Source organism: Podarcis pityusensis (assembly GCF_964106645.2).
Source record: "Podarcis pityusensis genome assembly, chromosome: 4".
Classification (NCBI taxonomy): Eukaryota; Metazoa; Chordata; class Lepidosauria; order Squamata; family Lacertidae; genus Podarcis; species Podarcis pityusensis.
This window is the reverse complement of record NC_138027.1, coordinates 75,637,102-75,652,425: the sequence shown is the minus strand read 5'-3', so window position 1 is coordinate 75,652,425 and position 15,324 is coordinate 75,637,102. Positions and strand designations below refer to the sequence as shown.

Genomic DNA, 15,324 nt, shown 5'->3' with positions numbered 1-15,324 from the left:
TGGGGAGAGCCACACAGCCTCTTCAGATTTTCCAACTCTCCCTTTCCCTGCAGTGTGTTGTAAATGAGCCTTCTACATTTCCGAGCACAATTCAAAGTGTTGGTGCTGACCTTTAAAGCCCTAAACGGCCTCGGTCCTATATACCTGAAGGAGCGTCTCCACCCCCATTGTTCAGCCCGGACACTGAGATCCAGCGCTGAGGGCCTTCTGGCGGTTCCCTCATTGCGAGAAGTGAGGTTACAGGGAACCAGGCAGAGGGCCTTCTCGGTAGTGGCACCCACCCTGTGGAACATCCTCCCTTTAGATGTGAAGGAAATAAGCAGCTATCTTCTCTTTAAAAGACATCTGAAGGCAGCCCTGTTTAGGGAAGTTTTTAATATTTAATTCTGTATTGTTTTTAACACTTGATTGGAAGCCGCCCAGAGTGGCTGGGGAAACTCAGCCAGATGGGTGGGGTATAAATAATAAATTATTATTATTATTATTATTATTATTATTATTATTATTATTTTATTATTATTATTATTATTATTATTATTATTATTATTAATTCAGCTTCATGGGTAAAGGGGAAGGAAGGCTGCCATCACTTTTTCATCTTCCTCTCTGGCTGAAGCCCAGACATGCTGGGAGCCTCAATGGTACCCCTCTGGCAGCTTCACCCAGAGGTTTAAACCCTGGCTAGACACCCCACCCCACCCCTAGCTACGGCTCTGCAGAGACCATCATCAGTAGGAACGACCACAAAATTGCAGTTGCCTTCCAATAGTCGAGTTCTCTTCTGCGAGTATGTTGAACAAGCTGTAAATAAGTATTTGCAAAGGGTAAAGAGGGTAAAACAGGAAGTTAGTCACTGGAACGCCAGTGGGGAAAGATGGATTTCAGGGAAGCTGGTGCGATTTTGACCTCTAACTGAAGTTACGCCTTTCCTAAACATACGTCAGTTAGACAAGGTGAATAAGCTCTCTCTCTCTGTGTTACACAGCATTGCCTATCGTAAGATTAGAGCTATCTTGTGTACAGAAGGTCAGTGACATACATAAACAACTTCCTACTACACATACATAACCTAGCTGCATCACAGACAAGCCTATACTTTAAAATGGGCGAGATAGCAGCCTGGTAAATGGAACAAAAAGGAAAACAAAGCCTTGCTTAATCACACTGCATCAAGTTATCAACAGTGAAATGCTTTACTGCCTTGCAGTTTATGACTCATCCTGCAGCATTTCTAGAAAAGCCTTTTCCCTGGTCTGTGACGAAAAGAGTCTTATGTAAAATGTGTTGATGTTTCTACTCTGAGACAATAGGCAGTCAGAGGCACATTAGAACCATTCCTTCATATTTCTGCGTGGCAAAATGGTGGTTTGATCACTAAAATAACTTGCAGTGGTTTAAATCAAAGCTGCCAACCTTTGCTGGCTTGTGGGCAACAAATTGCAATATAGAACAAGCCTCAGCCAGCTTAGATAAGCTAACAAGAATCATACATTTCTTTTTTTCTTTATTTTGAGGGGTGGGGGGAGCTTTATGCCAGACTATATGCTGGTGGCTAGATCGGGGTTCCACACATTGTGCACAAGCGAAGTGGAGTATGTCATCAAGTGTACACTCAACAGGGAGTTGCACTTGGTCTCAGCTTGCTTGACACGTATACCTGCACGACACCTCTGTGTTTGCAGAGATACATCTGTTATGTTCCCTGCCACCCACCCCATTACAAATTTAGGCGCACACTTAAAACACATTAGGAATACCGTATTTCCCCCCTATAGGACGCACTTTTCCCCCTCCAAAAATGAAGGGGAAATGTGTGTGCGTCCTATGGGGCGAATGCAGGCTTTCGCTGAACCCTGGAGAGCGAGAGGGGTCGGTGTGCACCGACCCCTCTCGCTCTCCAGGCTTCAGGAAGCTACCCGCAAGCCGTGAGAGCCGCGCGACTTCGCACAGCTCTCCCACAGCTTGGGGAGAGCTGCCTGCACCCCGAAGCCTAGGGGCGCGCTGAGCTCAGCCCCCCCCCCCCGGCTTCGGGCTTAGTGCAGCTCTCTGCAAGCTGTGGGAGGGCTGCGCGAAGTCGCGCAGCTCTCCCACGGCTAGCGGAGAGCTTGCCTGCACCCAGAAGCTTGGGGCGCGCTGAGCTCAGCACGCCCCAAGCTTCGGGCTTCGCGCAGCTCTCCGGTAGCACAGCTAGCAGATAGCAGCCTGTTCTGGGGGCTGGGGTCAGGGGAAGCTCGGGCTTCCCCCGCCCCAGCCCCGCACCTGGGGGAAAATAAATTTATTTTATTTATTTCCCCCCCAAAAAACTAGGTGCGCCCTATGGGGCGAAAAATACGGTAAATCTAGAAATGCAATGTAGCACCTGGAAAAGGACCCAAAATGAAACCTGTATCAGTGCGCAGAAGCGGTGTCATTCTTAATCCTGCTTCTTTGCAAGCTCAGAACACAGGGAAGCCTCTTTAGTTGAAGAATAGTCCAGTTTTTGGCCTGCTTCAAAATTCATTTAAGCAGTACCCAAGGAGTTGGGTCAGCACTCCTTGCGAGCGATGTGGCATTGCTTTTGTAGTAACACAAGCATTTTGTGGGGAATTGGAAAAATGCAAGTCTGAGAAAACCAGTGGTGACAGCCCTTTACCAACCAACCAACCAAGTGGTAGTTTATCGTGAGGTGTGTGGCAAGCTCTTGGCTTGCGTTTCTTTGTGAAGGGGGGAGCAGAAGCCTTCCACTTCTACCTTTGGATTTCAAAACAGGCACAGAAGTGTGGAATAAAAGTTTTCCCAGCACTTGGCAGGAAAATGCAAGCTTACTTTGGGGTTATATGCACCCTGCATAAGGCCATTTTTATTAGCATTGTACATGCCTGTACAAGCACCATAAGGTCTTTCTGTTGCAAAAAGATTTAAATACAGCTGGCGATAAGAGGATGTTTACCTCCAAGGATAGTTTCTCCTCCTTTTGGGGGGGGGGGGGCGGGTTCTTCTAAGCCATACTCCTTGTAAGAATTCTGTTCTGCTCAAATCTTCATCTTAATAGAAACCAATGAGGTTATGAAAGCCCGTTCCCAGGGTTTTTGCATTCAAAGAGAAAAACGTAAAGAGAGGTTAAGGGAAACCATGCAAGTGTAGTGCTGTTCTGTACTACAGTATTTTAGTTCTTAAATTCTTGCATCCTATTTGGTCCTGTTTGGACCATCAAGGTGGAGAGATCCAGTCCTGGAAATAAGGACAGGGCTTCACAAAAGGATAGAATGAATATTGGGGTGATGATTTGGTTGCACTGATCCTAAACATGCTCTGTGGAAGCTGTGGGGTTTTGCGGGGACAGGGGATTTGTAGGGGGAAGCATTAGCCTGATGGAATAACCGGAATTCAGTTCCGTGTATGACAGGAAACACCAAGGTGAGAAAGGAGACAAGAGGGTTGGAGTAAGCAAATGAGAAAGTGGAGGTTGTAAAAGAAATCCAGGTAGGGATTGCTGGAAATTAAAGACCAGCATCTTGAAGATGATCTTGGTGCAATGGGGAACAGTGCAAAAACTATAGAAAGAGAAAAATCCTCATAGCAACAGAGATTATCTAAGTTGAGGCATCCCTAAATGACTGGCAAGTAGAGAGAGCTTCAGCAACTAGTTGCATACTGGTTACTAATGTTTGAACGAGTTCTTAAGTGGGATTTAGTAGGGTGACTTAGTAATTCTAGATCGGGGTCAGAAACCTTTTCAGCCATGGGCTGGTCCACCGTCCCTCAGACCATGTGGTCGGCCGGACTATATTTTGGGGGGGAAACATGAACAAATTCCTATGCCCCACAAATAACCCAGAGATGTATTTTAAATAAAAGCACACATTCTACTCATGTAAAAACACGCGGGCCGGATTGAGAATTGGACCGCATCCGGCTTCCGGGCCTTAAGTTGCCTACCCCTGTTCTAGATTGTTCCAGAAGCACCAGCAGATCTTTCTTTCTTTTTCTGTCTTTCTGTTCTTTTCTGTCTTTCTGTTTCTTTTCCTGTGTAATTTGTGACAGGCTACTATTGTACAGTGATTTTTTTCTTTGTAGAACTCCTCCCAAATGGCATTTCCTTCCTGTATTAACCTATATGTAATTTTGAGTAATGTGGGGCGGTAAAAAAAAGAGAGAGCCATTTTTATTTTAGAAAAAGAGAACAGAAATGACACCTGATTGAAGGTAGTTCTTAGATGCTGGATTTTAAAATCCAAAATGAATCAAAGAGGGTGGGGGTGGGGAAATGGTGTAATGAGAGGGAAAAAAGGACTGAAGCGCAGTATAATGAGGCTTCTCTTCTCCCCCAACAATGCTAGACAAGAAAAGAACAGGCCCTGCTTTTAGAATTTGAAATAAGATAATGCCAGTTTTGCAGGGACACTCCTGGCATTGTAACTGGCATGATTCACAAAAGTTGTTTGAATGGATAAATGTACTGGGATTGCCTGATAGTGCAAGGGAAATTGCTGAGTTTTGTTTTGTTTTGTTTTTTAAAAGTTTTTTTTTGCCCAACTTAAATTGCTATAAATAGGCCCCCTGCTATTATATTCCTAGATAGCTTTTTGTAGCTTGGACCTTCATTGTGTGTCTCAGCAGGCATTCCTGTGCCGCAGTAGCAAATAACTCTGTTTTCTTAGATTCCACGCCCCGCAACCCAGTTTGGTTTAAGTGTCTCAGTGTGTGAACTACTTTAGGAGGTGACTTTTGACTGTAACTTTGCTTTTATGTTGTTGACACCGTTATTTGAGGTAAGAAGAGCACCAAGAGTAGCTAAGGAACATGCAAAGCCAAATTTAATTAATACCACCCGGAAGCTCTGAAATACATTGGACTAAAGGTGCATGTGTAATATAGTTCAGAAGCGACATTTCCTTTCCTCTCTTCCTGTGTGTTTTTGGGGAAATGTGTGCGTAGATTATGCTCTGTTTGGAGCGCTTGCTAAAAATAGTAGTGGAGGTAGACAGGAGGAAATTAGAGGTGCAAGCAAGTGGTTGGTTTCTTTCTTAATGTGAACAAAGAGACATTCAACTCAATGTACTCTTCACTGGATTGCCTTGTCGATTTTGCTCAGATGTTAAAGGTTGAGCTAAAATTGGCTGGATGCTGGGTGTTCAGTGCAGGATGGTGGTTCTGCATAAGGTGACTTTCCAATTTCAGCTGTCAGTTCATTTTCCTTCTGACAGTAATAAATAAACATTTCTCTGCATAGTCGAGCACGGTGGTACCCATATGGACACTACTATGTTTTTCCCATATAATGACCTTTTTTTAATAAATAAAAAAGGCCAACACAAGCATGTGGTACGGTGCAATCTCTGGAGCTCGAAAAACTCTGTTCAGTTTTTTAAAAGCGGAGGGGGGGGCGGGGAAATTGCTGAAATGTTTTGGAAGGTTGAGCTATTGTAGCTTCATGGCTAAATTTGTGAATTGGAAAGTCCTTGCTTGAAATTTCACCTCTGCAATGAATTCACCAGGTGGCAATATTGCAGCTTTCGCTCTCAGCCCCTTTCAGGATGGCAATAGCAAGCCTACCTTGCAGGACTGTGTAACAGTTGAAATAACACTATCTAAATTCTGTGCACTAATAGCAAGGAAGTCATAACCCTAGCTTATTCAGTATTGAACTCTTATGATTTTATGACTACATGCAGAAGTGGGAAGAAGCTATCTCTACCAGCTAATGCCATGCAATTTTCTCAGCGTTGCATTGTGTTATGTGCCTAAGTTTAAGTCAACCACTACTGCGCCTTTTCTTTCTCTTCCTCTTCTTCCTGAATATGGTCTTTTTCTTCTTCTTTTGTGTTAACTGCTTGGTTCGCTTCCTACATGTTGCTTCTAAAGCTAGGAACACACTAAAGCTGCAATCCTACACACACTTTCTTGGAGGTAGAAGTATATGGGATAAAGGAATGTAATGTTGGTTTTCTTGAAGGTTTTGTTCCTTTCAGCGCTTGTTAGCTCTCAACAACTTCGTGACCTCTTTTAATATGCCCATTGCTGGTTTGCACTAAGCTGCCAGCTTCCTGCAGATCACGTGCAGCTGAATAAACGGTTTATTGCAGCTGTTTGGTAATTAATACAGATACAAAAACAAAACCCCGTGTCAAGCCATTTGGAATAGAGTGTTTCAATTACCATTGGAAAGAGACTTATTGTTAAATACATGATAGAGCTGGCATGTCCCAGAGATAATGTGCCCATCACTGTTGCTGATAGCAGGAAAAGTTCTGCTACATTTCCACATTGTCTAATTTTTGTCTTCTTTGGTGATCACTTGTTGTCGAGAAAAATGTCTTCCATGAATATTGCCTTAACAGTGTGTCCGTAAGGTGACCATCTTTGTAATCTTTTATGAACACGTGTTTTACCTAGGTTAGAGGGATGGGGAGATTTATGTGACCTTGTGTGGTTTTATTTCAATCATTTGTTAGTCATGGGAAGGTGGGATATAAATGTGTTAAAATAAATGCTTGGTAATTTTCAGTGATGGCAGGTATCAAAGCCATCAAAGCAAGTATGATTCAAAGCAATTTGTTCTACCCAGTGCTTTTTTTCTAAAAAAAAAATAATGTTTAGAGGTACTCTCATTTTGACTCAGGAGAATCACCATTTTATAGTTCAAATCGGGGAAAATAAATACAGTAAATGGACAAAAGTACAAAGATTCACAAAATGTTTAGGGGTAGAAAACCCTCTAGAGCTACCGCATAATACAAATACTGCTTTTTCCAAAATGGGGATCCCTTAGGATTTTGTTCCTTAAGCCCATGAGTCAGTGTTGTTGTTGTTGTTGTTGTTGTTGTTGTTTTATTTGCATTCCACCCATCTGACCAGGTTGTCCCAGCCACTCTGGGCAGCTTCCAACAGATACAAAAACATAATAAAACATTACACATTTTAAAAAAGTCCCTATACAGGGCTGCCTTCAGATGTCTTCTAAAAGTCAGATAGTTGATTATTTCCTTGACATCTGATGGGAGGGCGTTCCACAGGGCGGGTGCCACTACCCAGAAGGCCCTCTGCCTGGTTCCCTGTAACCTCACAGTGAGGGAAACCACCAGAAGGCCCTCGGAGCTGGACCTAAGCACATGGAGATGCTTCTTCAGGTATATAGGGCCGAGGTACAAGAACTAACCCCCGGGAACCATTGGTGGAGGCAGCATAGTTCAGTGGGTAGAGCATGTGTATTGCATGCAGAATGTCCCAGGTTCAGCCCCTGCTGTCGCCAGTTAAAGGAATCAGGGAGCAGAGGATAGGAAAGACTCCTCTCCCTATGCCAGCGGAGAGCTGCTGGTAGTCCAAGTAGACAATGTCAGACCGACAGACAAATACTTTGACTGGAATTATGCAGCTTCCCAGCTGAAGTTAATGGTGTGGAGTCTTCTTTTCCAGTAGACAGCCTACGCCATATGTTCTCACATATTGTTGGGCCAGACACTTCGTTGGCACGCTTCAAAACTGAGGGTTGAAAAAAGCAAATCACTGTGCCACTGCCCTATCGTTGTGAATGGTTTTTGCTGTTTCATGATTGGGGCATGGATGGAAAATTATATTACAGTGGTACCTCAGGTTGCATACGCTTTAGGTTACAGACTCCGCTAACCCAGAAATAGTGCTTCAGGTTAAGAACTTTGCTTCAGGATAAGAACAGAAATCGTGCTCCGGCGGCGCAGCAGCAGGAGGCCCCATTAGCTAAAGTGGTGCTTCAGGTTAAGAATAGTTTCAGGTTAAGAACGGACCTCCGGAACAAAATAAGTACTTAACCCGAGGTACCACTGTATATTCACAGCGTTTTTATCTGGCCATCTCTCCCTTTTCCTCCTTCCTCTTTCTTTTTCACAACAAAACAGAGCAAGGATAACTGAAAGAGCGTTTTGGGGTGTTTTTTTTTTGGTTTTCCCTTAAAGAATTGGTTAAAATATAACTCAGAAGCTGGAAGTGCTTATGTAAGTTTGTTTTTCTTTCCCTAGCTTCCCTTGATAACGTGTATGCAAACATTGTTCACGTGGCAATGAAAAGATGTCCCACATGCCTTTTGGACTACAGGCATTCACTGAGCCAGCAAGCATGTTGTGTCTTTTCCTAGGTCTTAGTTCAGGCTTTCGTAATCTTTTCAGGGTCAGGCCTACAGATGCTGTCTTCAGCGCTGCTTGTCCAACTGGCTGGAGCAATCCACTTTGAACAAAATATTTAATTTCTGCTTTAATACAAGGTAGGTTTAGGTAGACAATTGGGGGTTTGCCTCTCGCTCATTCCTCCTCTGCCTCACAAAATAATAATAATAATAATAATAATAATAATAATAATAATAATAATTAGCCTGCCAGATTTCACATAAAAAAGAAGTGATAATCAGAGCTTAAAATGTTTTGTTATACTGCCTCAACGTGACCGAGAAGCAGACAAATGTGTCTGGTGTTTTAAAACGCAGTTGATGCAACCTTTAGAAAAAGAACTGATCATCCCACTCCTTTTCAAAAGCATCACATTTGCCATCTCTGAAATCCGCTCTTCCACTGAGTACACGTGCACAGAAGAAATATCATGCAGTGGGAGTTGTGGTTACCTAGAGACTGTCAGTAGCTCTGATCTTTATGAAGCTGTATTGCATTTTTATGTTGGTTTAAAATAAAATAAAATTGTACGCATATGGCTCAACCGTCATCTGTTAAAGGTAGCTAGGAATGTTACCACTGATTTAAATGGGAAATAGATTCCACACTTGATGAATCTGCTACAATAATTAGGTAATGTTTCTATGAAAAGTGAGAGTAGTATATCCCAAAGCCTTGACATGACTTCAGTGCACCCCAGGTGAATTTCTTTTATCTTGCTCACATAGAAGGTTAGCCATTTCCTACTGTACTTCCCATCCTGACTTAAGTGATAGGCTGTTACTTCTGGACAGACATGTGCCTTTGTGGAAGCATTTGGCAGATAGAGAACATGTGTGATAGCTGGCTTTCTAGTTTGCAGCTCCTGCACTTCTACTCTTAACATTTCCCTTTGTTTTGCGATTATAAGATTGTAGCCAGCATTTAGCAGAATTTTTAGCAGTTGAGAAATACTGCTGAAAAAACATGGTTGTTTCTGGGACAGCAGAAGGTTAATGTAGGGCAGACAGAAATGGACTATACAGAATGAACTTAGAGAGCAGCTCTAGAATGACTGTTCTCCTGTTAACAGCAGAGGCTGGATGTGCAACATATAATTAAAGGACTCCTAATGATGCTTTAACCACAAGTAAACACTACAGGTGAAGGAAATGCAACTGGCCACCTGATTATATATTATTGAACTATTTATTCTTTTCTGGTTACAAAAGACATTCCATTAGAGGGGAAGCTTGGGACAGAATAGGCCTTCCAGTCAGTGTACTGATTGCCTCTTGGTCTCCCTGATGGAGCTTGACAGAACATTGCTGGGTATGTCCCAGGTTGTGGATATGGGGAGACTTCTATCTCCATTTGAGACCTCCTTAACTGGTGAGTCTCAACAAACCCAGGAACCCCATGACAAGTGTGGGCTTTGTCCCAATACACCGTATTTTTCGCCCTATAGGACCCACCGGCCCATAGGACGCACCTAGATTTAGGGGGGGGAAATAAAGGGGGGGGAATTATTCCCCCCCCCCAGGCGCGGGGCTGGGGAAGCCCGAGCTTCCCCCAGCCCCCAGAACAGGCAGCTCTCCGCAAGCCATGGGAGCCCAGCGCGAAGTCGCTTTGAATTTTTGCCCTATTCCAAGTGTTATGATGATGTCACCTATACTTTTAATTATTTCACTGTAAGCTGCAGTAATGTTTTTTATTTGCATTCCTGCTATAACAGACAACATTCATTTTTAGTTGCATTTAGATGTACCTTGCAGATGCATAAACTGGTATATTTTTTGCAACTCCCTTTTATAACTCTGAAAATTTGTAGTGGTGGTGAAGATTATTCAACACTGGCAATATTTTAGGGATAAATGCAGTACTTTTTTTTAGGCTGAATGCAGTAAAAATGAAATGTTAAATTTACTTCACTCTGTTCTGCATTAATAATTAGTAATACCGTTCCCTGAATAAGCCTTGCAGCAGTTTTATTGGTTCTTAAATCTAGTTTTCTTCTTGCGCTGTAGTAATGGGAATTAAATAGAGTTCTATTTAAAGATGCCCTTGAAATGTTGTGAAAACATTCCTTACTTATTCTAGAAAGTCACAGTGCAATCATGAATCCCAGTATATCCACTGTATCCTCTACATCAGTAATATTCTATACACTGGAGCTAATTCCAGTAAGAGAGAACAAAACTGTCAACCAATTATTTGTTGTTGTTGTTTAGTCGTGTCCGACTCTTTGTGACCCCATGGACCAGAGCACGCCAGGCACTCCTGTCTTCCACTGCCTCCCGCAGTTTGGTCAAACTCATGCTGGTAGCTTTGAGAACACTATCCAGCCATCTCGTCCTCTGTCGTCCCCTTCTCCTTGTGCCCTCAATCTTTCCCAACATCAGGGTCTTTTCCAGGGAGTCTTCTCTTCTCATAAGGTGGCCAAAGTATTGGAGTCTCAGCTTCAGGGTCTGTCCTTCCAGTGAGCACTCAGGGCTGATTTCCTTAAGAATGGAGAGGTTTGATCTTCTTGCAGTCCATGGGACTCTCAAGAGTCTCCTCCAGCACCATAATTCAAAAGCATCAATTCTTCGGCAAGCGAAGTCAAACTCACAATAATAGCTGCATCGTTCTATGAACATGCAGAGGTCTTCCAGCACCTGTTATGTGATCCCTTTTAACTGGAGATGCCAGGAGTTGAACTTGGGACTTTCCACATGTAAAGCAGATGCTATCCTACTCAGCTACAATCCCTCCTCAAGTAAACTGAAATCTGTGTTCCATTTTTACTTGGACTACTCCTTTTGCAGAACTAGAGTTTTATCATTGTTGGTTGGGGGAACCCTGTAATTGGCATGTAGAGATGTGATTTTTCTACTCGCCCGCCACCCTGCCCCTTACAAAACAACAACAACAACAAACCAAAAACTTTGCCCAGTTTCCCTCCTTGTGCTGTAAGGGCCCCAGCAGTCTCCTTTTGCTGCTTTCAGTGTGATTATTTTCTGCAAGCCTGGCATTGCGCTCTGCCAGCAAATGGGTTTAGGAGCAATCCTGAACCACCCAGGGAAGAATCTCTGGCACAGCATTTTGTGAAACAGGCAGGATGTCAGCGTGATCTGTGCAGAATAAAGTGAGGACATACTTAAATAGTTTCATGAATCGTAACAGCATGAGTGTTCAAGCCCATGGAAGCTCTGGCATATTAGCGTTTACTTTATGTGTCTGGTTAATGAAAACCTACCTCTTTGTCGCAAATAGTTTTCCCCTGTAACTTTGACAGCAGTTGGTGGTCTGCACTCATGATTATGGTTGAAATCACCAAAAAGGATGTTGTTCCAATATAAACCTCCCCACCCCCTCCACCCCAAAAAAGTTCTTCAAAATATACACATAAGAAACAAGAGTGTTGCCACTTACTGAACTCATTCTGCAGCACAGTGTAGTTTCCTAGTACCATTTATGCCTGGATCCAATCTTGTATCAAACAACGTGGGCCACCTCCCAACCATTTCTGTTTTGTGGGTGGGATTCAGCTGCACACATGCAGATTCAATGGATTCGGCAGTCTTGTACGACCAACAGGCTTCCAAAAGCCAAAACCTTTCTTTAAGTAAGGAAAGTGATAGGAAGATACATTGGAAAATGTGGGATAAGGGTTGAAATGACACAACCTCATACAACCTCCCTGCAAACAAATCAGGATGAATGCTCGGACTGAATTGTCTGGAAACAACCTTAAATATATTTCATATGCCTCATACAGCTTGTATCCCATTATGGTGGCATAATGTGGAGATCAGATCACAAACTGTATATATAATTTAATTGAGGCCAAAATAACGCATGGCACGAAGTTGTGGGGATCTTTTGTCCAAAAGGAGCTTTGAGAGGCTCTGCTTAACCTTTCCCCTGCCAGCTGTTCTTTCTGGTCAAAATCTCCTCTCTGTAGTTCCACCCAGACAGGAAGAAATATATGAGCATGTGTTTTCCCCCCCCTGTAGTGAGAAAAAAATGCCTAGGTGAGGGGCATTGGGAGAAAGGGTTAAGCAGATTCTCCCCCATTTGTTTCCTCACTAAACCTAAGGCTTCTTTAAAGCTTGGGGGTGTGGGGGAAGAAAATACATTTAGGGAAAGACTGATGTAACTGCATATTATACACAGTCTCAGTCTGTTTTAAAACGCTTCCGTTGTGCTTGCACAAACATGTTTTGAATTGTGCTTAAAAATATCTTAAGTGCCCATGTCTGTCACGTAGTTAGTCATGGTAAAACACATGTTCCTTGTAAGCTTTGGTAGACTGTGTGTGTGTTCCGTAGGTGATGTTAAAGTACTTGTTGAAAACATGCCACACCTTCCTTAAGAGCAATCCTTGTTGAACCAGAATGGTTAAGACTCCCCCAACAAGTTAGCCAAATATTTTCTGATTCACCCTTCATTGCTATAGATTTCACGGAGGAAAAAAGAGCCCCCCCCCCTTTAAAGCATAAACCTTAAGAGATCCACTAGCATATGTAGAACATATGTAGAAACGCCTGCAAAACTGTGGTTCAGAGCATTGGGGACAATGCTGATACAGAGTGTGGAAAGTTCAGCCTGAAATCTTACACCGACCAGGGTGGTTAGTCCAGATGTGATCCTCCAGATGGCCCTAGCCACCATGGCCAGTGGGATAATGGGATTTGTAGTCCAACAGCATCTGTAGGGTCACTGGTTAGCTGCCCTTGCTGTACATATTTACCTGGCAGTAAGACTTGTTGAACTCAGTGGGACGTAGATTTGAGTACAAATGCATAGGATCGAACCATCGGAGTATTTTACAGAGTGTCTACCTGACTTGTTTGCTATAAGGCATGAGTACCTGCTAGAAGCATAAAGGACTAGCAGGTGATTCAATAACTTGATCATCAATGGTGTCATCCACTCTTCCATCTTCATCTGTTCGTACCTGTTGTCTAGCTTTTCATTAGGAACTGTAACGGTTTAGTCACATGCCTACTTAATTAGTTCCCTTTCAAAACATCTTTGTTCACAAAACTTGAGTATGGTTTCTAAGGACAGACTAAGAGAACTGAGCCCGTGGGAGGCAAAGAGGAGCTGTAGGCTTGAAAGTTCTAAGAGAGATGTTAACCACATGAGTGGAGTCTTGCTGAAGTAGGTTTAGAGACTTAGTTCTGGTTTTCACCAGTGACCTTCTGTTGCTTAATTAAGGAAGCCAATAAGTGTTTGAGTGTTTTTTCTCTATCTTTGAAGGGAAGCAGAGGGGCAGGATACTGTTCACACAAATGGAGCAAAGCTTCCTGGTTTTATATTGAGGTCACTTCCAGACAAGCTTTGGTACAAGGTTTGTGGGGAGGTTATATGATATTGGCTGCTTATTGAGCATCCTAATTTGTTTGCAAGGAAGGCTATATAACATCGAACCAAGCAGTTGCTGTTCCAAACTTTCCAGTTGATTTTGATGCTGATTTTTTAATATATATAAAGAAAACATTTATCAAAAGAATCTCCTCCTAAATATATATGCATTGGGAATTTAAATTATATAATTCAGAAATAATAATGTATGAAAAACAATAGTAGACTGATGGCCTCAATCTGGATGAAGGGTCAATAATCATTTTAATGATTTAAAAAAAAAATACTGTTGCTTCTAAGCCTTCTTGTTTCTGCAGAGGAAGAGTTTGGTCTTCAGGAATTGTGAACCATGAGCTAATATTACCAATTAGTAAGCTTGCCAGCTACTAGAAACTTAAGCCCAAGGGTCATAGTGAAATGGCATGCCAAAGTGTTCTCATGTTTTATAATCCTTACAGAACCTGATGTCACACTGATCTCGAACTTGCCACATATACCCCTTTTGAAAGCTGCCTGGCGATTAGCTAGGTAGCTCTAAAAATACAATGCTTTATATATGCAGCCTTTTAGCAGAGATGTGTGTCTCAACCATCATATTCTTAAAAAGGAACGAATGCTATTATAAACAAGAGAGAGAGGAACTGATTGTAGGAACCGATTATGTTTTGATTGTGCCTGTGTAAAACTAGCAAGATTTAATAATGATAGACAAAAGTTTCCCTTACATTTTCTCATCTGCTGCTTATTTTTCAGCTTCCTGTAAATGTTCGTTAATAGCACAGCGGGCAGAACTTTGTACAGCTATGAAGAATTATCAACAAGCTCTTTATGATGCAGAGACACTCTGCCGAAATAAACCCCATTGGCCTAAGGTACAAGGTTCATAAGCTGCTATGGGGGAGGTGGCTAACGTTTTTGTTTGCCTGTGGGTAGCAAATATGAAATAACGAAATGCATGTAAGAAACCGTACTGTTTCCCACAATTTTTTTGAAACTGAGATACATTGAGGTTTTTCTGTGTGTTATGTTCACACAGGGTCATTATGTGAAAGCACAAGCTCTTTCTGGATTAGGAAGGATTGAAGAAGCATTGAAGGAATTTCTTTATTGTGTTGCCTTAAATCCTGAGTGGAGCTCAATGAAAATGGAAGCTCAGAAGGTAGGATAACTGTACCAACTTTGCATGTGGTCAGTGCAGGGAATAATATATGCACGTGTGCGTTTTGTGTTTTGCTAAAGGCTTCTGATGCACAGTTCTGCTGTTAACAGTGGGATTGTGTGTTAGTCATGGGTGTGGTTCTCACTGCCATGTTAATCAGCTCATGATAATTAGCAGAGGGATTTATAGCTTGAGTAGCTTGATCATTCCAATGAAACAATAGCCACTGTTGCTTGTGGATTTGCCTGCTGGTTAAAATAATCACAAAGACCGTGGTCTGCAGCTAATAGCCTTTGAAACCGTATCTAACGTGTGGATGTCCTCCAACTAGCTTACCAACCAGTGAAGGTCTCACATACGCCACTACAGCTGCAGCTTTGCAGCTGATCTCTATACCCCCCCCCCCATATCCTATAGTTCCTTCATTTCTAGTGTATTATACTGTTCTGCCAAAGACCTCTAATCATTCACTTTACCAGATAAAACTATGTGCAGCCTGATTAGCACTGGCATTGGGCACAGCACCAGCACTGCTAACCAGAAGTTATTTGCAAGCTGGGTTTCTTACCCAGGAGATTCCAGCTAAACATCAGGAAAAATTTTCTGACAGTAAGAGCTGCTCAACTGTGGAAACGTCTCCCTGGAAAGGTTGTGCACTCTCCTTCCATGGAGGTTTTTAAAGCAGAGTTTGGATGGCCATCTCTCAGGGATGCTTTA

General features: G+C 42.6%; 1 protein-coding gene across 1 annotated transcript in view; it reads left to right on the top strand.

Moving 5' to 3' along the window:
• Positions 1-15,324, top strand: part of LONRF2 (LON peptidase N-terminal domain and ring finger 2) — a 37,946-nt gene that overhangs the window by 4,736 nt on the left and 17,886 nt on the right. Inside the window, exons 2-3 of the mRNA XM_081003013.1 lie at positions 14,202-14,320; positions 14,485-14,607. Coding sequence (XP_080859139.1) covers positions 14,202-14,320; positions 14,485-14,607 — 242 coding nt within the window. The remainder of the gene's footprint in view (positions 1-14,201; positions 14,321-14,484; positions 14,608-15,324) is intronic.